The sequence below is a fragment of the Epargyreus clarus genome, unplaced genomic scaffold, assembly GCF_041222505.1.
Source record: "Epargyreus clarus isolate Ecla_fem2 unplaced genomic scaffold, WU_Ecla_fem_2.2 ptg000024l, whole genome shotgun sequence".
Lineage (NCBI taxonomy): Eukaryota > Metazoa > Arthropoda > Insecta > Lepidoptera > Hesperiidae > Epargyreus > Epargyreus clarus.
The window spans coordinates 7,860,535-7,885,375 of NW_027332231.1; the positions used below are offsets into that span (position 1 = coordinate 7,860,535).

Genomic DNA, 24,841 nt, shown 5'->3' on the forward strand with positions numbered 1-24,841 from the left:
TACTCTGACCTAAACCCCTCTCGCTCTGAGGGATAATAATTATATGTTTAGCAGAGAGACAGTAATGGGTTGACAACAACAACAACAAATAAAGCAGAAGTCTTACTTAGGGTTGCCAGATGAATTCCGAAAGTCCCTCTTGAGGGATTTTCCAAACATTTCATACAGTGTCCAGATTCCAAAGGAGGCGGAGTACAGATGCGTTGCTACACTTGAGAACTAGATTGCAATGTCCCAAATTAGTAGGTATCGGTTTACGCCATCTAAATCCTTTAGATTTCTAATAAACATGTTGTTAAATTAATCGCCAGACAAAGTCGCTGATGCGTTACCGCTATGATTAACTCCACTGTTATGAATCTCTTATAAATCTGTCATGAATATTTTATAAAGCACGAGACTAAGGCGACCAAGTTATGGAAAATAAATACAGGACGGATCAGTGAAAAGTAAATAGTATTAATTTTAAAAATTGTGAGCTTTTATAATACCTACGCTTTTACTGTAATTGAAGTTATGTACAGTACCTTTTTAATAATTATAGTTTTCACAATACAAAATTAGTATGAATCTGAAATTCACCATCATAAAAAAATATCAAAAAATATAATTCAGTATATAGAGTTCCCTGAAGCAACTCTATATACCGAACGATATTTTTTCGCGTTTTATTCAAGTACCTATGTGAAAGTAAATTCGTAAAAACGTTAAGTTATGATATCTGGTAAAGTAGAAAATATAACTACTTGTAATAATAAGTAAAACACTAAAATCAAAAGTATGCATACAGTAATTTAATCAGTTACTGTCCCATACATCGCGGAACGGTTGGCCACCTTCACAAGACACCCATCGTTAGATTTCCAGCGGATTAATATTAATCGGTGATTTATTCGAAGAAACAGAATTGAATAGATATTCCAAATTTACAAACATCGAACACTATGAGATATGGGTATTTTTAACTGGCAAACACCTAATTACCTTACCACGAATACCGGTCTGATTTTAATATTCAAAGTGCTAAGCGGAATCATCACGAATTTTCAACTTTCTAACTAGAATTTCGTGACCGACCCATGCTAAATAATATGGTGATAGGTTTTCCAATTTAAGTATGTAACATAACGTAATTAATAAACTATACAAGGTCATAAAGGTAAAAGTATTTTTATGTTATGTTTAATTAACTAATTTACAAGTTATTGTAAGAACATGGAAGGTGGTACATACTTAGCATTTATTTTACAGTATAAAAAACTGAATGTTTCCTTAGGTTAGTCACATATTTTTCTATTCCTAAGGGTTTAATAAGTTTTTAATCTCGTTTATATGCATAACATAATATACCTACTTATCTAAACATAAGAGTGCGACAAATGCTACTGAAAAACAAATTATGTCGTTACATCGTTTTGTGTTAGTTAGGTAATAGTTTATTTAACTTCCTATATGAAAGTCAACAAGTACCTAATATTTTGTAGGAATTAAAAAGATAAAATTATTATTTAAACTTATTTATAAGTAAAGGTTATCGTACTTACCAACTTCATACACATTCGCTTATATATATTTTCAATACAGGCGATGAAACACATTTGAAATAAGCACACAAAAGTTTAATAAATTTAAAGTCAGTAAAACGTTATTTTAACAAAACATTTTAAATCGTTTTTAAAATATTTCGTATTAAAAATATCTTTAATTAATTTGATTCACAATTCAAAATTCGAGCGTCAATTTTAAACTAAGAACAACACTACTCATAGACTCGCGTTAAATTTTCCGAAACTGAGAAAACAATGCGAATTGAAAATAAGTTTCATATAATATGTGAAATACTGCAATTTGCAAGTGGTTGCACGGATTGCGACTAGTAATCTAGTCGCACTTGCAATAATTTGCGACGTGCGCAAAGTATGATGCGCGTGCGACGTATGATGAGGATGCGCCGAGTCGCGTGCTCGCATTAGATAAAGTTGTATGCACATGGTTGACTATACTATATTTTTCATATTTTGTACTACATATCCTTAAAGTAACTTTTACTTTAAGGCTATGTAGTTATACTCTAATGAAAGTTTATTTATGTCATAATGATAAGTACCTACTGCCTGTATAATTATGTAGTAATTACGAAAAAAATACCGGTACTGAATAACGTACTAATTGATAGGTAACTAAGTATTCTTATCTCGAGCACGTCCTCTTACTGAACAAGATGGAAGTTTCAAAGTGGTACCGCTACCGCTGATAAGCTTTAAAGGTGATAGAACCCTCTGGCACCCGATGCAAGCTCTGCGTCTTTTAAGTGTGTGGTAGGTAAGTGCGGCATACTTTTTCGAGGCATTCCAGCTTAATCCTCAGGGTTATCGGCGCACCTGTGGCCGAACTCAACAATCTAGGAATCTGGTCCTGTATGGGGTTGATTGCAGATGTCCATTGGCAGCAGTAGCTACTTAGTAACATCAGGTAGACTACATGCTCGTCTGCTACTCCTACATTATACAAAAAAAATTGTGGGTATGTGCCCTAAATCCCAATATACACAGAGCTTAACAATGACAAACGATTCGCGTGCCACAGTTACGTTACTATTATGGTATTTTACGAAAGTTACCCATTTTTTACACTGAGTTGAGAGGTCTAATTGCTGATGCGCGGTCATCATAACGGTGACCACAGCGCACCGTCGCTCGATTAGTTACGTTACAAGACGATCACCCATTCGTGATGAAAGCGAATCAAACAATGACATTGTAATAGTTATGTCACGAATTTTGTGAATACTAGGTAAGTATAGAAAATGTTGAGTTATTGTAGGCGTAATTCAATATTAGGTAAGTATGTATGTAATAACAATAATGCTACAACTTCCTACGTTATATTAGGTACCAGAGGCAGATCCAAGATTTTTATTTGGACTTTAGGAGATTTAAGTTACCTGATGGTGGGTTTTTTACTAAAAGTAACAGGGTAGGTTACTTAGTCACCCATCCCTATCTTGCGATCTCGTCGTATCTCCCGATCCCGAATAAATATGTAATTACGTCCTTACTCCTCCATAAGATTATGTTGCCAAAGAACACAGCACAGACCAAAATCGGAAAAATGTTATTTCTATATTTTACCGCTCCAGGCACGTTGCGCCTATTAATGTAATACTTAGCTTTGTAATATAAAATGGTAGTGCTATATTTACTGGGGCCATATTTAACTGGTAAAAAATAAGGCATTTTCTCTTTTCGCCATACACCCCAAATAAACACGGGTTATATACGTTTATTTGTAACTTTATAGGTATTTTCTTTCAAAAATATATTACCTACTAAAAGAAAACAATACTTTTTAACAGCTCTACCTGCACCTCATGGCGCCGTCATTAGACACTTGATCGAAGCAGGATGTCATACTTTCCGGGTCTCTCATATGCTAAGGCAATGTTAACATAAGGGCATGGAATTTCGGGTGTCGAGGATCCCCTCTTTGCCTGGGCGGAATCTCGGTTGATGAATACCCCCGTATTCTTGATATTTATTCATAATAATATAATGTTACATATATGTTAATGAAATATAACATCTTACTGTTAAGTGGGTGATTAGGCACTTATGCGTCGTTACCGAGCAGACGGCTGGCCCCCTGATGGTCAAAATTTAAGCCCAAAATTTAAGGAGTTTCCTAGCTATTGCAATCAGGCTCCATGTTTAAATTAGCGCAATGATATCAAATATCGTATATTCGATATAATTTCATCTAAATGGGTATTCATATAGACGTATTCATTGATAAAGCTAGGATACGGCAATTTATTCTAAGATTGATATCGATAATTAAAATATAATTAAAACCGACTTCGTTATTATTTCGTTACATACAAATACAGCTATTAGAAACTTTATTGGTAAAAGTGTGCTCAAAATAAAGGGTGTAGAAAATAAAATTCAGGTAAAAATACAAAATGGAATTTATTTCATTACATCTACCCTAATCTTAACAAACTAATCTATATGAAATATATCTTCCTGCCGTTTCTGAAGATCTTATAATTTTCACCACCTGTAACAAGTTATAAATAAAAAATTAAAAGTACTAAATTTTTAAACAATAAATAAAACAATCAATTTATTTCTGAATACCTTATCAAAAATATTATTTGTAGTAAATGTAGTACCCACATGCATTCCACGTAATGGTAAGTGGCTACCATGTATCAACCCCAGGTAGGATTTGAGTCAGCCACACCTTTGAAGGCTAAGTTGAAACTTCGTGTAAGGTTTATCCTTAAACACCTTAAACATGTCACTGCACTGTCTTTTTACATTATATTGGTACAAATAGATGAGGAACTTTCAAACTTCATAATTAAAGCAACTTACTTGTCCTCTCTTCAGTCCAAAATATCTGGCAACAGGATCACCTGCTTGTATTCTCATTAACATGTTTTCTTTTAATTTACTGTGATTAAATTAAGGAATAATTACGTCCACAAAAATATTTAAATGTTTAAGTTAAGTTGTACATTAAAAGTACATACAGTTTTTTTATACTAAGATTTTTTTTTTTTTATAATATAACGGTAGCAGACGAGCATGCAGTCCACCTGATGGTAAGTGGCTACTGCCGCCCATGGACATCTGTAATCAACCCCAGATAGGATGAGATATTCCTACCTGAGGTCGGCCACCGATGCGCCGCTACCCCTGAGGACTAAGCTGGAACGCCTCGGAAAAGTCTGTCTCCCTTACCACACCCTTCATACCGGAACACAGCAGCGCCTAACACTGCTGTTATTAGGTAGAAATAGGTGTGGCGGTGGTGCCGCCGGAGTCGAACCACAAAGGGTTCTACCACCTTCAAAGATAACATATTGCAATCTTTACCTGTAGCATAGATAAAAATTAATATTATGTGTTTAAGGCATTGCTTAGATTTTTTTTATCATTTTCAATTTACTACAGCTCTTTTTACAGTTGGGTAAAATGTTAATTATTTTTATTGATACATTAAAAATTTTAAATATACATCTTTTAAAAGGATACTATCTAGCTAACAACTCTTGTTTCTCATCAGGCGTCAACACAATGTGTTCTGGCACCAACTCATGTTCCGTTATGTTGATCAGCAGTTCGGATTCCAGAAACTGTTCCAATATGTACTTAGGAGCCATGTCAACTAAGGATTGTTTTGCTGACGGTGTCATGCCTGAAATCAAAATAAAAACTAATTAATAACATTGATTATTCTTAATAACTTATTAATAATATTCTTTTAGTATTTAAATCAATTTCTTGGATAGAAAATCAAAATAAAAACTAATTAATAACATTGATTATTCTTAATAACTTATTAATAATATTCTTTTAGTATTTAAATCAATTTCTTGGATAGAAAATGTCATCTTATATTGATGTTCACAGTTTACAATTATATAACTATCACATATTTAGCAAATTGTCTTGGCGTGGTTCAAAGGATGCAGCAGACTTATTCAAATATTCAAGTGTTGCATCTACTTTTGATGAAAATTCCTATTTATATTTATGCCTCATGGGTTGTAAATGTAAGGTAAGCTGCATTTTAATTTGCTATATCAGTTAAAAATACATACATTATATTATATTATTAAAATAGATATCCTTTATTACCTGCTTGAACAACAACAATAGCTCTATGAATATTTTCTTCTTGCATTCTCGTACAGTAGGTTTTAATGGTTTTAATTCCAATTTTGGGTTCATCCGGGAAAAAGACGAACATCTGGTCTGTGGGGTCATCATTGTGGGCTACTAGCACTATAAGGTCACTTCTGGCTGGATGCTTTTCACTGCAAAAATAAACAACATTATAATATGGCCCAATGAGGTCTTAGTAGCTATTTGTATTCAAAATAATTTTATTTTTATTTATTTATTGAACACCAACATAATGTACACTAAATATATTAGTAAAGCGTGAAATAATTAGAGAAAATAGATGAGTGCCATTACAATTACAGGTGAAGACTGCATGCTATATCAAGAAGTGATTATATAGAATTATAAGGGTAAACTGAAAACATACATTTATAGATAATAGTTTAAATAATTTTTTAAACTATATTTGAACTTGCAAATTTTGGAAACCAATTTTAAATTACTTTCAATATTAGCTGGTTGAAATATTTTTTAAAATTTGAAGTAACTGATCGGTGTTTTATACATTTTTATTGAGTGATTTCAAAAAGAAAGAAATTGAATAATGTCAAAGTAACTTGACAGTGACTTAAAAATAAATAATATTACACCATGTCTAGAGATATTTATATTTTTCCATGAGATCATAAGTATTTTCTATAAATCAAGATATGTGTAACATGAAAAAAATATGAATACTGTTGAGTGATTACATGTAGCTTGAATTGGTGCCACAAGATGCAAATCTTGGATGAAAAGATAAAGAAGAACATAATAGAGAGGACTCTTTCAGAGACCACCAGACTCTACTTAGGTAAGACAATATAACTTTTACCTTTACTATTTACTTTACTGCAGAGGGTAATGTAAGGATGTCTCATTCTTTAGCACACCCTACACCCCATATGGCTTGATGAAATTTAACATAGGAGGTGTCAGTAACACAAGTGGTGTTCAAATTTATTCTTCACAGGACAAAACATATTATGTAATAAAGTTCTAGTAGGACTTTTGGTTACCTTTGATTTGCTTTTGAAGGAATAGTCATTCAAAAGCTTAGCTGTCACTGTGAGCCTATAGAGGCAACTTAATATCATGCATTTGCATACAAGTTAATTACTAACATAAGTAATTATTACATACTACCTAAACTAAATATCCTTTTATTTTTGTTTTAAATATGTGAGTCAAACTAAAAATGGGTTTACCTTGGTTTGTCTCCAAACTGTTCCTTAAATTGGTCTAAAGTCTGATCCAATTCATCTTGAGTGACCAGGTATCCTCTATCATGGCATAACTGGAATAAATAAATAATTAAATATTAACACTAATTTGAACCTAGAAATCCTAGTGTTTTCCTATGTCATGGGTATTGCATCATTCATCCATCAGCCCTTTGAGGTCCTTATTGGACATGCCTCCTGGCAACTTTCCAACTGGGCATGTGTCCTCTGATACTCTACCTCTGATAATCTATTATATACTTTTTTACAGCACAGTAAGACGACATACACCACTCAATTACATTCACTCATGTACGACACAAATAATTTAAAAAAAAACTCACATACAAGCCTAATAGGCTAAGTGCAGTTTGGTATATTTCACAAAATTACTTTACAATTAAATTATTTTAAATGTGATAATATGAATGTCTAAAAGAAATATAATTTTTAAAAAAGCTAAGGGTTTTATCTGGGTATCGTTTTGGTCAAATTAAACTCTATTTTGACAATGCAAACTTATTCCAAACTATTGGTTGTAAGTGTTTATAACCTAAAAATCTTACCTGCATCACAGTTTTTCGAATGCGCCATAATTTGTATGTTTCCGCATCGTCATCCATTTCAGTTTAAAATGTTAAGTATGTTATTATTAAACGAAGCGTAATTGTAAAGTTTAACTTAAATATTCTTTATAAACAAGATAACAGCCGCAATTTTCTGTCAGAAACTCAATCAGATCACATCAGTTCACATTAGAATTGTGTAGCTCGCGAGTGAGTGATATAAAAGATATATATCTTCACCAAAGAGCTAATCACTCATCAACTCCGACGGATTTGAATTATATCTTTATATCCGCATCACATGGTTTAGTTCATAGATTCAAACGATTCCGGATATAAGATCTTCTTCAACTCAACAGTGTTATACTAGCTCGCGAGTGAGCGATGAGTCAAATAAGCGACTGACTGAGAGTGAGTAGTGAGCCTGATTCGAGTCAAATGCGTTGATTGAGATATATAACAGTTACGGTTACGTATTAAACACTAAATTAAAATATTTTATTGCTAAGAACATGGAAACCGGGATATACAAATAGCGTTGGCTGTGATAATTCATATATAATTTCTTGCCAGTTTTGTATTAATTATAGGAATCAAAAATGTTGTCAAAACATTTTGATCTGATTCTCTGATATACTGATATAAAATGTCGCGTATCTTTACAGAGCTACTGAGCTAAAGTGAGCTATTGAGCTAAAAGAGTGATATATATCACTGAGTTCAAAAGATATATATCACTCTTTTCACTTTAGTGATACATTTTGCGCAACTCTAGTTCACATCACAATCATCACATTGACAGTTGTAGGGATGGATCTGAGATCGATTAATCGAAGAATCGACTATTATAATCGATTTCGAGCAAGGGATCGATTCAGTTAATCGATCTTTCATCCTAAAAAATCGAATGTTGATCTTATTGCAGTTGATTGAATATTAACAAATGTGTTATAGACATTTTTACTGCCGGAAACGTACCTATTTCAGTGCTTGTTAGTTCCTGATGACCTTTTTCTTCGCTATCTTCGCCCTTTTCAAAAATCAAAAATCGATTTTTCAATGGCAAATCAACGCTTTGGGCCTCTATTTTTTTGTGAATCGATTTAACTTCGATTCAAATTGTGTCCAGAAACGATCTTTTTCAAAAATAATCGTCATCCCTAGACAGTTGGCTCGATTCATTTCATTCATTCATTCACTTTGACTAATGATAACATAATTTTGACTTTGACATTTTCATTACTTTGTTGATATCAAAGAGTATAGTAAAGTGAATGAATAAATTAAAATATTTATTAAGTATTTACCAAAAAAATAGTTTTTGATTATACTATATTTTTATAATTTGGTTCTTATTAATACCAGGTCCTTATTAGAGTTTACATTACTCAGGCGAAGTATTTACAGGAGCTGTTAGCGTTAGCGCATCAGCCTAGTGTTGCTAGAATTTACAGTAACATGTATATTATAATATTCTAGGATTTACAATATTGGATTCAGTGAGCTATTATTGCGAAGAAGTGACTTTTTTTATTGTCTTGTGTCTATTCCATACCATTGACCACAATGTCCACAATATTCCGTTCATATTTCATTCCATTCCATTCCATTCACTAATTTGAAGTCTGCATTGGTGTACAGGTGCACTTTATTTTATTTTCATTTTATCTTTTTCATCACATCTCGCAGTCTAGAACTAAGAATAAAGTGAAAACTAATAGGAGTAAGCAGAGTGTTAGTGAAAATTACAATGGCTGGAATCAAAGGTACGTAGATAGGACGTAGAGACACAATAATCTTAAGTCATATATTGCTTTTCACTGTGAGTCATAATGCGATAACTATTATTTACAAACAGTTTTGTTTGATAATCATTGATTAATTTAATAATTTCTTATTTCATGTAATCCTCTTGGGATGCAGGGTAAGTACACTACACCATTTAAGTAAGATGAAAACAATTCTGTGAATGTTATTAATAACATCAGAAGTATGTACCTACTACCTATGAGGAGACGGATATCAACAAATTTGATTAAAGATGGCATGGATGGCACTATTAAAGCTATATATAAGGATTATTCCAGTCAATTATGCAGTGTAATGAGTATATTAACGATCTACGTGGCTCTAAGTCGCTAAGTAACAAACACGTCGGACTTGCTATTCGAAAGGTGCAGCGTCGATCAAGCAGACATCTAATTGATTGATGTAGACATGTGTTTTAAGTTTCGGTGAAAAACAATCACACTTTTTTGTATGAACCATTCTCATTGCAATATCCAGCAGTGAGACAGTAAGTAGTAGGTTGATGATAAATGGAAGTGTAGTATATGACTATGTCGCATTTACTAAACATATACTTTGTTAATCAAGGTATATGTTAAATTCTTGTAATGAAGTAAGTATTTGATCTTATGAGCTTGTAAAGAGGTAAGTAGGTATAGTCCGCGCCAAACTGCTAGTTCACTCTGAAGTTGTTGCGCGCTGGTGTGGTCATATAATTTGCTATAGCGACGCGATTAATTTCCATATTCAGAGCGGACTAGTAGTTTTAAGGAGACTATACCAAGTTCAAGCAAAGGAACTTTATCCTCCGTAATACTATCATGCTTTTAAATCAAAATCAATCTCAAATTGCCAGCAGGTTATGCTTAATAATCATTATTTTGTTCATTTATAAATTTAATTAGACCATGTACCTACAATATTATAGTATATCAACAGGAGAATGCTATTTTTAAATATATATTTACCTTGATAGTAAGGCTTAATAAATAATTTAATCATCCTAATAGTGACTTTGTTATATAAAAATATAAACTCATTACTATATTATATTGTGGGCTTCAAGCCATAGGGGCATTTCGGTACATAAAAGCCCTATTTATCAGCTGGCAGAAAAAATTATAACTTCTTTACGTCAAAAGGTTTTTCATTGTTTTCTTAAAAAATAATCAACCTAATATTACGATAGATTCAGAAATTACGTATTGACAAATTTGGAAATGAATGAACCAAAAAATGCACATATTTTAAAGGCCCCGATGGTTTGAAGCTCCCAATATCATCTGCATATTTCTTTCATACCTAAATCCTTAATTGCAACTTTATACTGTGCATTAGTAGTACACAAGTACAAAAGTGAAGTTTTTCTCAAGTTTTGTTATATTAAGCAAACAATTCTGTTTAATTACTTTTAACTTTATATGCCTCCCAACTGCCGGTTCAAATTGTACTGAATATTAACAGAGAACTAAGGTATGTTTTGCAACTATTTATAATTTTAAGCCCACTAAGTGAGTCTTACAGAACAGTTTGGCGTTAATTGCAGGAATAATTGTTCAACATTTTATATCTTGATAGCCTGCCCTAAAAACATAAATATAATGATCGAAAAATAAGTTATCATAAATAGGTTGAATACTATAATGTGTAAAGCCAACTAGATTTATTTTTACACAAATTTGGGATGTATAAATATGTTCAAAATTTTATTATGGTATGATACTATGTGTATAAAGAATATCATACTATTTATAATTCAATGTTTAAATCAAAATTTTATGTATATTGTGCCTAATTTTTATTTGCCATCATGTCTTGTTGCCTTATTCTAATTATTTATTTTAAAATTTACAGTTTGGTGTCACTGGCCTTCGCCGGATCTATTGGAATGACATTTGTTATTTTGGCTTGCGCCTTATACAAGTAAGTAAATACACAATTAAGTAAATATGTGAAGTACATAATATTTATAGGTTATTATATATTTATAGAGATGGTCACAGCCAGTGTCCCTAATGCCAATAGGCTACGTCTGTATTGTTTTTGTAATCACAGCACATACATACAGTCTATCTGTGGTAATTAGTCACTGCTACCCACCCATTTCTGTTATCAACTCCAGATAGGATTGCAGTCCTATCTGAAATCTGTCACAGATGCATGCTACCCCTGAGAAATAAGTTGAAATTACACTGTATTTTTAAGTGTATAATTGCATCAAAATACTCATAACTGGAAATTCCTTGATTTGTTACTTTATTAATATAATATCCACATTTACATTTTTTCATACTTTATTGATAAATTGTATTGTCTGTTTTTAACATGCTCAGTGAGAATGGAAATTCAAGGTATTTTAAATATTTTTATTATATTGAGTAACAGATATTCATAATATGATGTATAGTGTTGGTCTAATGTGACTTTGTTGCCAAAATGGCAACACTTTAGAAGGATGTTGTTTGTCTTTGTGTGTCCGTGGCATCCACAATACAGGTAAAATCCTAGTGTGGCGCTAGGAGTGTAGAATTTATTAAAATGACCAAGTTGAAACACTTATGTAAGTCTGATCTGTCGCCCCTAAAGCAGCATATGTGCCGAAATAAATGTGGTGGTCATGTTAACAAAATGAAAATACAGCTTATAAAACCGCCTTCTTCTTTCACTTCCAGATCATGGTACTCGTTCTTCGTCGTGCTGTTCTACGTCCTTTGCCCCATCCCGACTATGATAGCGAGACGACATACCGACACTGCCGGCGGCACCAACTCGCCGTGCATGGAAACTGCTATCTTCATTACTATGGGAATACTTGTCAGCACTTTCGCTTTGCCCATAGTGCTGGCGCGATCTGCTGTGGTAAGGTTCACATTTATATAGTCTCTAATTCATACTTATTGTAGTAGAAATTAATTGGAGTATAATTATGTTAATTGTACAAAAGATACCTAATTTTAATATCAATGGAAAACAAATGATCTCTTCTTTCAGATAGTAGTATGCACAGACTGACACTGACAGGCACAAAATAAAATTTATAAGATCCTTTATATATGGGAGATTACAAATACAAATGTCTGAATGTTTTATGCTCAATTTTATGCATAACATATGTTTCATTTTTAGAAAATTATGTATTTATCACGCTTTTATTTTTATTATTATATACTCATTTAAGTTCTATAATTTCCCTATTACAGATCGTTTGGGCAGCTTGCTATTTGACTCTGGCTGGGAATGTCGTAGTGTACTTGACCATCCTCGGTTTCTTCACAATCTTTGACATGGACGACTCTGATTATGCAATGTGGTGAGAAATCTAAAAACGGCTTTGTTGGCAAAAAGGACAATGATAAGGCATACTTTTATATTGTAAGATATATAGATACGATGTGGTTATATTTGTTTAAGTCTGATAGATATGATACTGATTAGCAAATTTATAGTTTTGAAAAGGATCATTGTGTTTTGTTATTTTTGTATAATGATTATGATATGTATAAACAAGATAAGAGGTAATGTTAACACCAGATTGGTAAATAAATTTTGGTGTATTTTGCTGTTGATTTTACAATATAGTGAGTAGAAGTGGGAGTTTGCTATACTGGCTAATAGGTATATATATAATAAACACCAGTAAATATGATCTACATCAAAATACACCTGAAATATTTAATATTTTATATATCTGCTAATTAAGATACTAATATATGGTTCCCTTCAAATAATTTACTCATATTAGATACTAGAGCTAAGTTTTTGCTACCTATTATAATAATTGCATTACATAGCATGCTGTATTATTTATTTTATGCTAATATATTTTGGGAAAGTAAAAATGAATAATGTTTTCATTAATGCAAGTATGATTCAGATATGACTTGAGATCGCAAAGGATTTTTAATTGAGAAATCTGTGGCTTAGATGAAATCTAATGTTAATTTTCAGAAGATAAGGGGAATCCCTAACAATTTGAGTATGCTATGTGTGTTTGTCATCGTTAAATAGGAGAGAATCAAGAAATAACGTTCTATTACGGCAGACAATAGTAGCAAATAATAGATTTTCAACTTGACCGAGAGACTGTTTTGCATGCTTACAAGCAACTTTTATGAAAAAAAATCTATTGTTCAAGAGGTTCACATAAATCTGTGCAAGTGTGTTAGGAGAATTTAGCCTACTAAAACAAACATTTTCATCGATGGACACACAAATAAACCACACTACCCTTGACCCGCAACATAAATCTAAATTTATCATTTCTAATTGGAGTCCAATACGAAAACTGCGTGGCAGATCAGTATAGTGATCGCTGGCCGCTGCTCACGCGAAAAATGTTTTAGTAGTTTAAGAGCGCTATTCGCTATATTGTTGACTGTACGCGCGTCCCGCCACACAAGAATTGACTAGCTGCCATGCTTGTATGCGTTAAGAAACTGCGTACGCAAACGCTCGACGGGAAATGCGCCCTAACTTTACTTGCAACAAACGCCTTGTATGCGATTGAATATGACAAAACACAATATTTATGATTGTGCAATGAGAACGAGAATAATAGTCGTTTTTAAAATACTGCGTAAACTGATATTATTACTTCCATAAACTTGTTTATTGCAACTTTGTTTAATTCTTAGTGTAATTAATGTAACTTAAGAATGTTTATTTTATTTTGTTATTATTAACTAATTTCATTGTTGGAATCCCAAAATTTATTTTATTTATGTTATAAACATAAGTATATATTTGTATCTTCCATATTTGCAAAAAAATATTAATTCAATCACCAATTAATGTCTTCAGCTTCATGATAACAATATGTAAATGTAAACTGTAACTTGTTTCAATATATAATCCAAAAATGGCGTCTCGTTAACAGATTATAGAGAAGGCGCGAAGGCCGAAAAATAATAGCTATGCCTTCGAATTCTATAGTCCGACAAACGTTTTTGTGCGTATGGCGGTTTTTGGAAACAGTAATGTGCTGCCAGCTTTACGACAGATTTTTCAATTTCCCCAAATCGTTATTAATTTTTACGCTAACTTAATAAATAAGTAAATAAAATGGATAATATTTCACATTTTTAAACATTGGTAAAAGTAATCGTATTTTTTTTCACTTAAGTAGTTTCGACTTCCTAGCAAAATTTTGATTCCTAGTGATGCACCTGCCATACGTACAAAAAAGTTTTTCGGACTAGATATTACAATTTTTATTGGCACAGGTTATATATGTTTTTTAATATTTTTGTAATGATAACAATAACTAATAATTTTAAAGAAATCGATAAAATCTTTAAAAATATAACATTATACACAGGAATTAAAGTACTGTTATATGGTTTAAATTATTTTGTCTAAAAGTTACATTCCCGCAATGTATATCTTGTAAATATAGCATTAGAATTGGGTCACAATAAAAAGATTACTGAATGCTTTTATTCTTGGCTTTTTGTTTTATTTCTAAAAACGACTAGACTTCCTTTTTCCTAAATAATTATTTATAAGACACTGGTTCTAATAAATAGATACTATTGAAAATATATGTATTTATCAAAATATATCATCTTCCTCTAAATGTTTATTTTATTGTGATACACTCAAGAAATATAGCTTTATATATATACTACTGTTGTTTGTAAGTCACTCGATACAAAGCAGGTATCGCCACGGGCATACTATATCCTATCTTCCTTAGAGATTACATGATCAATTACTTCGATCGATAATGGTATCGTTATTGTAATTTGTAATTGATCTTCGATCATGGGATCGAAGATCAATTACAATAACAGACTGCGCACACGTCCAGTTAATGATTTGCCGAGTCGGCTATTTTTGGTATTCGAGTACATTATTACTCATAAAAAAGAATCGAGTTAGGACTCGAGTCCAGAGTATCTATAAAGTACTCGAGTTAGCATGAAGTACTTAAATACTTTGTTACTCGAAAACTTAATGCTAACTGGAGTAACATGAAGTACTCTACTTTTTCTAACACAAATTCCCAAAACACACAGTCCAAAATAGTACAAACTCCAAAATAATCATGGGATCGAAGATCAATTACAAATTACAATAACAGACTGCGCACACGTCCAGTTAATGATTTGCCGAGTCGGCTATTTTTGGTATTCGAGTACATTATTACTCATAAAAAAGAATCGAGTTAGGACTCGAGTCCAGAGTATCTATAAAGTACTCGAGTTAGCATGAAGTACTTAAATACTTTGTTACTCGAAAACTTAATGCTAACTGGAGTAACATGAAGTACTCTACTTTTTCTAACACAAATTTCCAAAACACACAGTCCAAAATAGTACAAACTCCAAAATAATCTATCTCAATCACCAACCAATCTCACTCACTAAACAAAAATAAACAAGTTTTAATTAGAACAATTAGGTACTGCTGTATTCACTCGATTACTAAATAAGGTACCTAAGACAAGTCAATGTACGACTACCGAGTATCACTGGTACTCGAGTGACTACTTATTATTTATCGAGTATACGAGTTTATGTAAATACTCGAGTACTGACTCGAGTCGACCTGGCTCTGCATTATCTCTACATCCAGTCGCCCTACACGCCCTACACTTAAACCAAGCAGTCTACTAATATTAATTTGGAAAACTGACTTATGTATGACCCGTAAATACCTACTATTCGTTAGGTGCTTGTAAATACCCACATTTTTTTTATTTTTGTCCTTTCCGTTGAATAAAATTCACAGAATATTAATAATAATTTAAATACTACAGATAAATAAGTACGAGCGTGTTCAATGTAATATAGACAAAAACATTGTTAGAGGTGAGTAAATATATTTAGTCACTAACGAAATTAGGTATAATAACAGTATTTGAGTAAAATATTTGCAGTAATAATTAAATACATTGATGAAATCATTATTAATGAACATTTTTAGTGAAATCTTTACGTTATTGTAATTTGTGAAAGTTGTGAAACGGAACGTGAATTAATCATCTTCCGCACGATGACATGTATGTGTCATATTTGTAATCTGCTGTTTCTTTGATAATTTTACCAAAGGGAAGTCCGATTGAAATTGTAAACTTCTAAATTACTCAATTTTACAAGTGGTGTTACATATTTGATCAATCATGGGAGACCATCTTCCTGCGTGTGTAATCGATGTTGGCACGGGATACACCAAACTGGGGTTCGCCGGTAATAAGGAGCCACAGTTTATCATCCCGTCAGCCATAGCGATAAAAGAGACTGCTAAAGTCGGTGACCAGAGTACTAGGCGAATGACCAAAGCGGTTGAAGACTTGGACTTCTTCATCGGTGACGAAGCTTTCGACGCCACTGGGTATGCAGTGAAATACCCAGTGCGACACGGTCTCGTTGAGGACTGGGACTTGATGGAGCGTTACATTGAACAGTGCATTTTCAAATATTTAAGGGCGGAACCCGAAGATCACCACTTTTTGATAACGGAGCCGCCGTTAAACACGCCCGAGAACCGTGAGTACTTAGCGGAGATAATGTTCGAGTCGTTTAACGTGCCGGGGTTGTACATTGCAGTGCAAGCAGTATTAGCGCTTGCCGCTTCGTGGAAGTCACGTACGTCCGCGGGCCGCACCTTTACCGGTATCGTAGTGGACAGCGGGGACGGAGTCACTCATATCGTGCCAGTAGCAGAGGGCTACGTCATCGGCTCCTGTATCAAGCACATTCCTATCGCAGGAAGGAATATAACGTCATTCATTCAGTCACTCCTCCGAGAACGTGAGGTTGGGATCCCACCGGAACAAAGCCTGGAAACTGCTAAAGCTATCAAGGAAAGATACAGCTACATTTGCCCAGATATTGCAAAGGAATTCGCCAAGTATGACTCTGACCCGGGGAAGTGGATGAAGAAGTATGCAGGCATCAATGCCATTACAAAAAATCCCTTCTCTGTTGATGTTGGGTATGAGAGGTTCTTGGGGCCTGAGATTTTCTTTCATCCAGAATTTTCTAATGCTGATTTCACTGTGCCATTGAACGAAATGGTGGATGAAGTTATTCAGTCCTGCCCCATTGATGTCAGGAGAGGATTGTATGGCAACATTGTGTTGTCGGGTGGCTCGACAATGTTCCGAGACTTTGGGAGGAGGTTGCAACGGGATATCAAACGCACAGTTGATGCAAGATTAAAGCTCTCTACGATGTTGTCTGAGGGGCGTATTACTCCTAAACCAATAGACGTGCAGGTTGTGTCACACAACATGCAAAGATATGCTGTGTGGTTTGGAGGAAGCATGCTGGGTTCTACACCAGAGTTCTATCAAGTATGCCACAGCAAACAGGCATACATGGAGTATGGCCCAAGCATTTGTAGACACAATCCAGTATTCGGAACCATGACATAAACTGACAGTATTCACTCTAACTTCACATCAACAATATGAACATGTATATTTAAGTTTATACACCTTAAGAATAAAGAAATAAGTAATATCTGAATTAGTGCGCTATGCACAAATTATAGCCAAATTATGTTTTACTTAATAACTAATTTTATTGTATTATTTTTCTAAATGGCTGGGTTTGCTACGTAATTCTATGCATTTAATGTTATTGCATTCCAGCATTTTAATAAGTAAAAGCTCTTATTATTATCTATAGTTGTTTTAATTATGTATTTTATTTGACACACAAGTATAGTAAGTGTATCAAAATGTCAGGATTATTATTGGAGATGATGTCATGCAAATATATCAATATTGAAATACTACATTTTGGATAAATTGACTTATTCATTACAATATTAAATTTCATTAATATTTACCTTGGGTGTGGCACATTGTTTTGGTTCCTTACATGACATACACTTATTTTATTATAAATATTCCTTTTATTATTTTTATTTATTAATAATTAAAAATGTTGTAACCTAAGTAACCCAAAATGCTACATTACAATTCTGTGAGGCAAATCATGAATATTTTCTCCTTAAGATTTCACTAGATCACTTCACATTATTTTACCACATTATAAATGTTCATTCATAATACAAACATGTATTATTAGTTCTATATTCAAAAAAATATATATTTCTATTTCCATACCAAAAAAAGAGAAATAGAAAATTATTAAAGCCTACTCGCCGAATGCTGTTAACGCCATCTATAAGGTCAACTTGACACCAAATAATTCGGTAAAGTCACAAGAGATGGCGCCAAATAACATTTTTGTAGAACTACTCTATCCGCAGTATATTCGCTGAATGCCGGTTTAATTAAAAGAAAATGTAACTCATTCACATTTCTACTTATTAATGGTACCTCTAACACAGGATAACGAGTGGGTATATTTTTGAATCCTGCAATTCACTAGAAAGAGTATGGCATTCCGGTTGACATTTTGTGGCAGTCAAAGGCATCCAATTTAGATCCTCTGCTCTTTTCAATGTTTTCTAATTAATGTCTGTAGGTTGATACTGAAGAGTTGATAACTTGCTTTAATACTGCATTGCATAGTATTGAAAGCCTTGTATTAAATACATCAAAACGTCGATAAAGTAGCAGCTAAATATCAAATTGGATAGAATTTACCCTTTCATAATTCAGATACATCTATGTACCCATATATATGTATAGGTGTACCTATGTGTGTTTATTTATTAACAATTCCATACTTTCCTACAATAATAATAAATATACCTACGTACTGAAGTCGTCTACAATTGGAATTTAGACGATTAAATATCCTCATAGTTACGTCACTATATCCTGTTATTTTAGGTAATGCTTGTTCAATATTATTTCGCATATCGTCTTCATTGCCACAACGTGTAAAGAAAAATGAATTATATAACAACAATACAGTATTAATGCAAGAACAGAAGTAGGTAAACCGGTGGTATAGAGGCCGTCGAAGATATAACAAAGAATTTTTATAAGATATAACAAAGAACGTTGAGAACGTTACTTTCTATATACCGACTCGTAGTAATTGGATACTACGATCGCACGCTGGTAAAGTTTTACAAAATTTTGTTGGTAAGTACGTAATTACTCCGTAAAATACCCAGTTGCAAAAATATTGCTTTACACAAGGAAGGAGTCCTACAAAGGCTCCTTACTAATTAGTATGCACTGGCGCCATGCATTTTATTTTTCGAAATAACACATATTATAAGTACCTACCTACATTTTTTGTTCTTACGCCATTCTTAGCGCTTTGTAACTAAAGCTCATTAAAATTTCCAGTAAAGTTCATTAATTAAGTAAATATTAATGTAAATTAATATTTAAACTTTTAAAAATGTCTCTTCTTACCATTTAAATATAAATTCTATCCGTAATCGCTAATTTCAACAAATAATTCGCCAAGTACGAGTCGAACTCGCACATGGAGGCTTCAGTACCACCAAATGTTCATTATTTTTATTCATTTTATTATTTTCAACAATACTTAGTTATATGAAACGAAAATAGCTGGCGTTGGGGTGATGATCAATAATACGTAAACAACGTATAATAAAATTAAAATAACTATATTAAAATATGTTTTAGGGTTCTAATTTGTATTTATTATAATATCAGTGTAATAGTAGTAAACGGACTGTTAAAAATTCAACCGTTTCCCTAGTACGGTTTAACAGTTAGATCGAAAAATGCCAAAAAATACCGGTTTGTTGTATGGAAACCCCCTTTAATATTCAACTTTATTTTATTTTTAGTATTTGTTGTTATAGCGGCCACCGTTTTGCATCCTCTGTGAAAAAATCATGTGCCTGTCTATTACTGTTCCGGAGATATAGCCCTGTGACAGACGGACAGACGGATAGACAGCGAAGTCTTAGTAATAGGGTTCCGTTTTTGTCCTTTGGTTACGGAACCCTAAAAAGGACAAGGAAATGTAGCTAGTCACTTTGAGACCACTTATAACCTATATTATACACTCTATATCGACTGTTTGACTATTTTTGACTTAGGCACAAATTAGAAAGAGGCAGCCATTAGAAAAGTGTCTTGGGTACTTTATAGAACGATTGCATTAGACGCAAAAGGCCAAAGGGAGTTCCAACTACTTAGGTGCCTATTAGGAACTCATTTAAATTTTAAGAAAACAAAAAAAGAACTCGTTATAGCATATTTAAGCGTACAAACAGCAAAGCCGAACTACACTCGACAACTTCACAACTTTAAAGCGACGGGGAACATTCGTACTAAATATTGGCTTTTGGTTTAGAAAATAGAAAACTAAATGAAGTGCCTCTAAAATATCCATACATATTATTCGCGTGCTGGTAATTTTTTCTACACCGTAGGCATTTGGTTCGTAATAAGTAGTAATTTTAATACCAACGAATTACGCAGGCATCTAGTAACTTTTCATACGAATCAACAGTAGAGTTACCGGTGCATGCAGGACAAATGCATGCAATGGTCTAGAACGCACATTCGTACTGCATGCTTTATTAATTCGAATAGACTCGCTACATAATCAATATCTACTTAAAGTTTCGTATAGATTATTTTTTTAATTCAAAAACGAAGTAGATGTAGGGTAGATTAATCTACTATTAGTGCTTGTCAACGTATACTCTGCGCTACCGTATTGCTCGCGTATAATCGTATTGCTCCGAGGTGACCATGATCCATATAACTGGGCAGCAACATCGGCAAAGAGAAATGAAGACTGCGCATCGTGAGTACTCGTTACGTATTATAATGTCGCGATCAATTCCGCGATAATATTTATACTTAAAGTATAAACGATGGTTTACTTAAAATCTTTTGAAACATAAGATATTTTCTGGCGTAAATTATTTAGATACCTGCACCAAATAATTGGCCAAGAACGAGTTGAAGCTGCACACGGAGCGTTCCGTACAGCCAAATTTTAAATTATTTTTATTTTTAGTATGTGTTATCCATACTTAAGTACTTTACTAAATGCATTGTGATGAACTGTCTATCTATTACAGTTCAATAGAAAATCAGTGTCCTAAAAGCCTCACTGTACGTATGATACGGATTCTGTGTATTTCTTTACCCGGTTTATACAGTTTGGTGTATTCGGATTCCCATCAGTGCTTCAGACTTAAGCCAAAATTGACACTCGAGTTACATACATTATGACGGTTTCCCGAAACTAGGGAGACTGTTTTACTTCATTCCAATTAGCACTTTTATTATACACGAGGGTGATACTGACAGCGTACTCGAAAATGTATAGCGGGAGCACATCCGTAGCTTAAGGGTAGGGCACATAGGGGTAGGTACTTACTTAAATGTTAACTTATAGCGGGCGTAACTAAAGGAAGTTATAACAATGTCTACGATGGATTTTTTTCTTTTTTTTTCTGTTTTGCGTGTTTTTAGTTCCTGTTTTCTAAAGTTGTAAAAAAATACCACAAAGATAGCCTAGTGGTATGAAGTTCGGTTTCTCACGCCGTGAGTCTCGGGTTCAAATCCCAATTCCCAGCAACCGCAACAGTAACAAATTTTAAACCTCTAATTTTAAGGAATTGTACTTACAAAGGAAAACATCGTGAGAAAAAAATCGTGTGAACTCTACCAATCCGCGTTTGGCTAGCGTTATGCTCAATAATGGTTTGATAACGGTGGATCATAATAAATCTTGACTTGAACAAAACCCAAGTTTATTCTTTAAGTAGTTTTTTTCGTGGCACTATCACCAACCAAACAGGAAGGCTATATCAAAACAATTCAAGTCTTTTAATTCTTAATTTCTGAACTGAAATTGTGTCTAACAGGCTGCTATAATATATCTATGCTAGGTCCACGGTTTCCTATAAACCTCTATAAAGAGGCCTATAGACAATTAGTATTCAAGTGGTATCTAGATACAGGACAATATTAAATCTCAGCTTAGGCCGGATCCGCGTAGGATTTACCTACCTCGGCTTTAACATTGATAAATTACTTTTTCGAGACAATGCTAGGCCACAGAATCTTTGGCTCACTAATTAAAAAAAATCTAAAACTGATTCTGTGCCATTAATGACTTCTGAATATTTTAAGACGCTTTGTGTAGAAACACAAATAGGCTCAGACTTTGAAAGGTGGTAGAACCCTTTGTGGTTCGAGTCCGGCGGCACCACCGCCACACCTATTTCTGCCTAATAACAGCAGTGTTAAGCGCTGCTGTGTTCCGTTTTGAAGGGTGTGGTAAGGGAGACATACTTTTCCGAGGCATTCCAGCTTAGTCCTCAGGGATAGCAGCGTGTCTTTGGCCGACCCAAGGTAGGAATATCTAATCCAATGTGGGGTTGATTACAGATGTCCATGGGCGGCAGTAGCCACTTACCATCAGGTGGACTGCTTGCTCGTCTGCTACTCCTATATTATAAAATAAACTAGGATTTCCTGCGTCATGGGTGACACACTAATACACCCAGTCCCAGAATGTACACCTATCTAAATTTAACAGTTAATACATGGCCGGGGATCGAACTCGGAACCCTTTGCGCGTTCGACCGGTCTGGTGACCTTCGCCACGAACGTCGTTATATTTATGTATTTAAAATACATAAGAAGCAATTGTTAAAACAATTTTAACAGCGCGACTTTAACGGAGAAATGTAGATACGTAATAAAATAGCTAAGCACCTACGAGTATATGGGCTTCTTGTTACTCACCAGATGTCGTAACTCTGCTTAAACTCAAAAAACCTTTCACGTAGCAGGCAAACGCATTCATGCGAGGACCCTTGGTAGGACATATTTGGGCCAAGGGTCAAGGTACAGGAATCTCAGCGGACCCTTGGACAGGGGATTTGCCTCGGGCAGTGTTGATAAATGTCCTTTTGAAACAATGCCAGAGAGACCATAAAATCCTTACTTATTTTACAAAACTATGTCACTGTAATACGTTGGATTTATGACCATGTCGAAAGGGCTTTGACGGAGGCATATTTAATTTGTTTTTGTTTATTCTGAATTTCTTATGAATGTGTAACTTTACTTTTATTTTTAAATAGGTACTCATGAAAAAGTGTTTGCTAAAACTTAAGGCCTGTAAAGTTGTTGGTTGGACAAAAATAATTTGTTATATGTTGATAAATTATTGCACATTAATTAAAGGTCCTATAATATAAATAGTATTTTGATAGAGCAAATTTAGTGCATTTTTTAAGTGCATATTTGCCTATTTTGGCATTTTGAAAGTGCGTATTATAATCCGATGTCTAGTTAACACTTATCATACTAAAATAACATTTGGCATGTATAGAAACTTATAATATCCACCTATATGTTATTTTTTCTTAACACAAAACCTAGAATCTGTAACTAACCTTGTATACCGTAGGCACATCAAGGATCGAGTAAATCGACAAAAGCAAATAATACGAATCCCGAAAACAAAGTTGGAATAAGTCGGGAATCTTGGCAACTCGCTGAGGTTCGGTGTTGGAAACTGCTAGAAACCAGTTTATTAAGTTCAAATAAGTTTGTACCTACTTCAATTAAAAGGGAATGTAGAGTCAGGATATTCGATTTGTTTTAGAGGTCTGAGTTCAGCAGTCTACTTTTCTTTTGTTAGTGGCGAAGAGATTAAACGTAATAGGTATTCTTTTAATAAATTTCTACTAACAAAATACTTTTTTTATTCGAGTACTATAGGTACTCGAAATTAATAAGCAGACGATGCCAATAAAGCTTTTGAATTAAATCTACGGCTGACATTGTTATCCTTCCACTGTCAAACGTCAGAACTGCCTCACGCTTTCCATTTTATTTACTGGATTATTGGGAGTGTACCTACCTATTACCTATAAGCCTCTAATTCTTATGCTATTCTCAGTTACCTAAATATAGGTAACAGAATTTATCTCTTTTACTTGACAAAACAACAACAAAGAAAACATTTATACATATCGTCATATACCTAGTTTGTTACTAAAAACCTGTCACTTACATGCCTTCAGCTCCATCCTCTCAAGTTACCATCGTTTTTACAAAGGCTTTACAACTGAACTTTATGTGTACGGCATAAGACTGGAAATAGACTAAATCAGACGCAAGTGCTACAATAGCTAAACCTAACCCTATAACCGCGGCGTAAATATATGAATGAGCCGTATGAGGGTTGGGGGTAATTGCAGAGTGCACCATTGTTCTGTGCCCTTCGAGTCCTGGGATTGTTCTAGCCGTACCGACGGTACTTGTGCTGGGGCAGAAAAAAATTTAAAGAAACTTCAGCTTTTGTGAAGCTCGGTAGAACCCAAAGCATTGTCTTAGACCAAAAGACGTTCTCACACAATGTTTTCCTTAGAAAGAAAATGAAATGCAGTGCAAATTGAAATAAAGGTTTGAAGACGTTTTAAGTGTAGTTTGTACAAAAAAAATGAATTTGTTAGACGAATGTTCATGAGCGTTTTGATTTATTTAGATACTTAGTTTTAATAATAGAAAGAGTCTGAAGTAGTTTATACCCTACCTACATTGACTTAGTATCACAGAGCAATTAAATTCCATTATATTTCAGGTAATCTTTTTTTATGTAAGGTGTCGGTTTATTTTTCTTACCATGATAGTTTTTGTCCAAGGGGTGAAAATAATCAGATAAAGGGATTGTCTTCAACAGATAAGCTTAATAAGGTT

The 24,841-nt window shown here is 33.6% G+C and overlaps 3 protein-coding genes across 8 annotated transcripts; 2 read left to right on the forward strand and 1 right to left on the reverse strand.

The window, feature by feature from the left end:
- Nucleotides 1-3,949: 3,949 nt before the first annotated feature.
- Rpb5 (DNA-directed RNA polymerases I, II, and III subunit Rpb5) lies at nucleotides 3,950-7,602 on the reverse strand. The gene is made up of 6 exons (XM_073086279.1): nucleotides 7,465-7,602; nucleotides 6,884-6,972; nucleotides 5,649-5,827; nucleotides 5,043-5,205; nucleotides 4,380-4,458; nucleotides 3,950-4,059 (listed from the first exon to the last, which is right to left on the reverse strand). The coding sequence occupies exons 1-6, from the start codon at nucleotides 7,519-7,521 to the stop codon at nucleotides 3,994-3,996; spliced, it is 633 nt and encodes a 210-aa protein (XP_072942380.1). The 5' UTR covers nucleotides 7,522-7,602; the 3' UTR covers nucleotides 3,950-3,993.
- LOC140752107 (leptin receptor gene-related protein) lies at nucleotides 6,399-14,690 on the forward strand. Of its 6 annotated transcripts, none has more exons than XM_073086281.1 (5): nucleotides 9,054-9,230; nucleotides 11,106-11,175; nucleotides 11,586-11,603; nucleotides 11,925-12,111; nucleotides 12,453-14,690. In XM_073086281.1, exons 1-5 carry the CDS (start codon nucleotides 9,215-9,217, stop codon nucleotides 12,564-12,566), a joined length of 405 nt encoding a protein of 134 aa, XP_072942382.1. In that variant the 5' UTR covers nucleotides 9,054-9,214; the 3' UTR covers nucleotides 12,567-14,690. The 6 variants fall into 6 exon arrangements, with proteins under 6 accessions (XP_072942381.1, XP_072942382.1, XP_072942385.1 ...); XM_073086282.1 differs by lacking the exon at nucleotides 9,054-9,230 and adding an exon at nucleotides 9,846-9,865 and having other exon boundaries at nucleotides 11,107-11,175; XM_073086280.1 differs by lacking the exons at nucleotides 9,054-9,230; nucleotides 11,586-11,603 and adding an exon at nucleotides 6,399-6,489.
- A 1,538-nt stretch (nucleotides 14,691-16,228) lies between these two features.
- Arp3 (Actin-related protein 3) lies at nucleotides 16,229-17,883 on the forward strand. The gene has a single exon (XM_073086412.1). It carries the CDS (start codon nucleotides 16,376-16,378, stop codon nucleotides 17,630-17,632), a length of 1,257 nt encoding a protein of 418 aa, XP_072942513.1. The 5' UTR covers nucleotides 16,229-16,375; the 3' UTR covers nucleotides 17,633-17,883.
- Nucleotides 17,884-24,841: the final 6,958 nt, after the last annotated feature.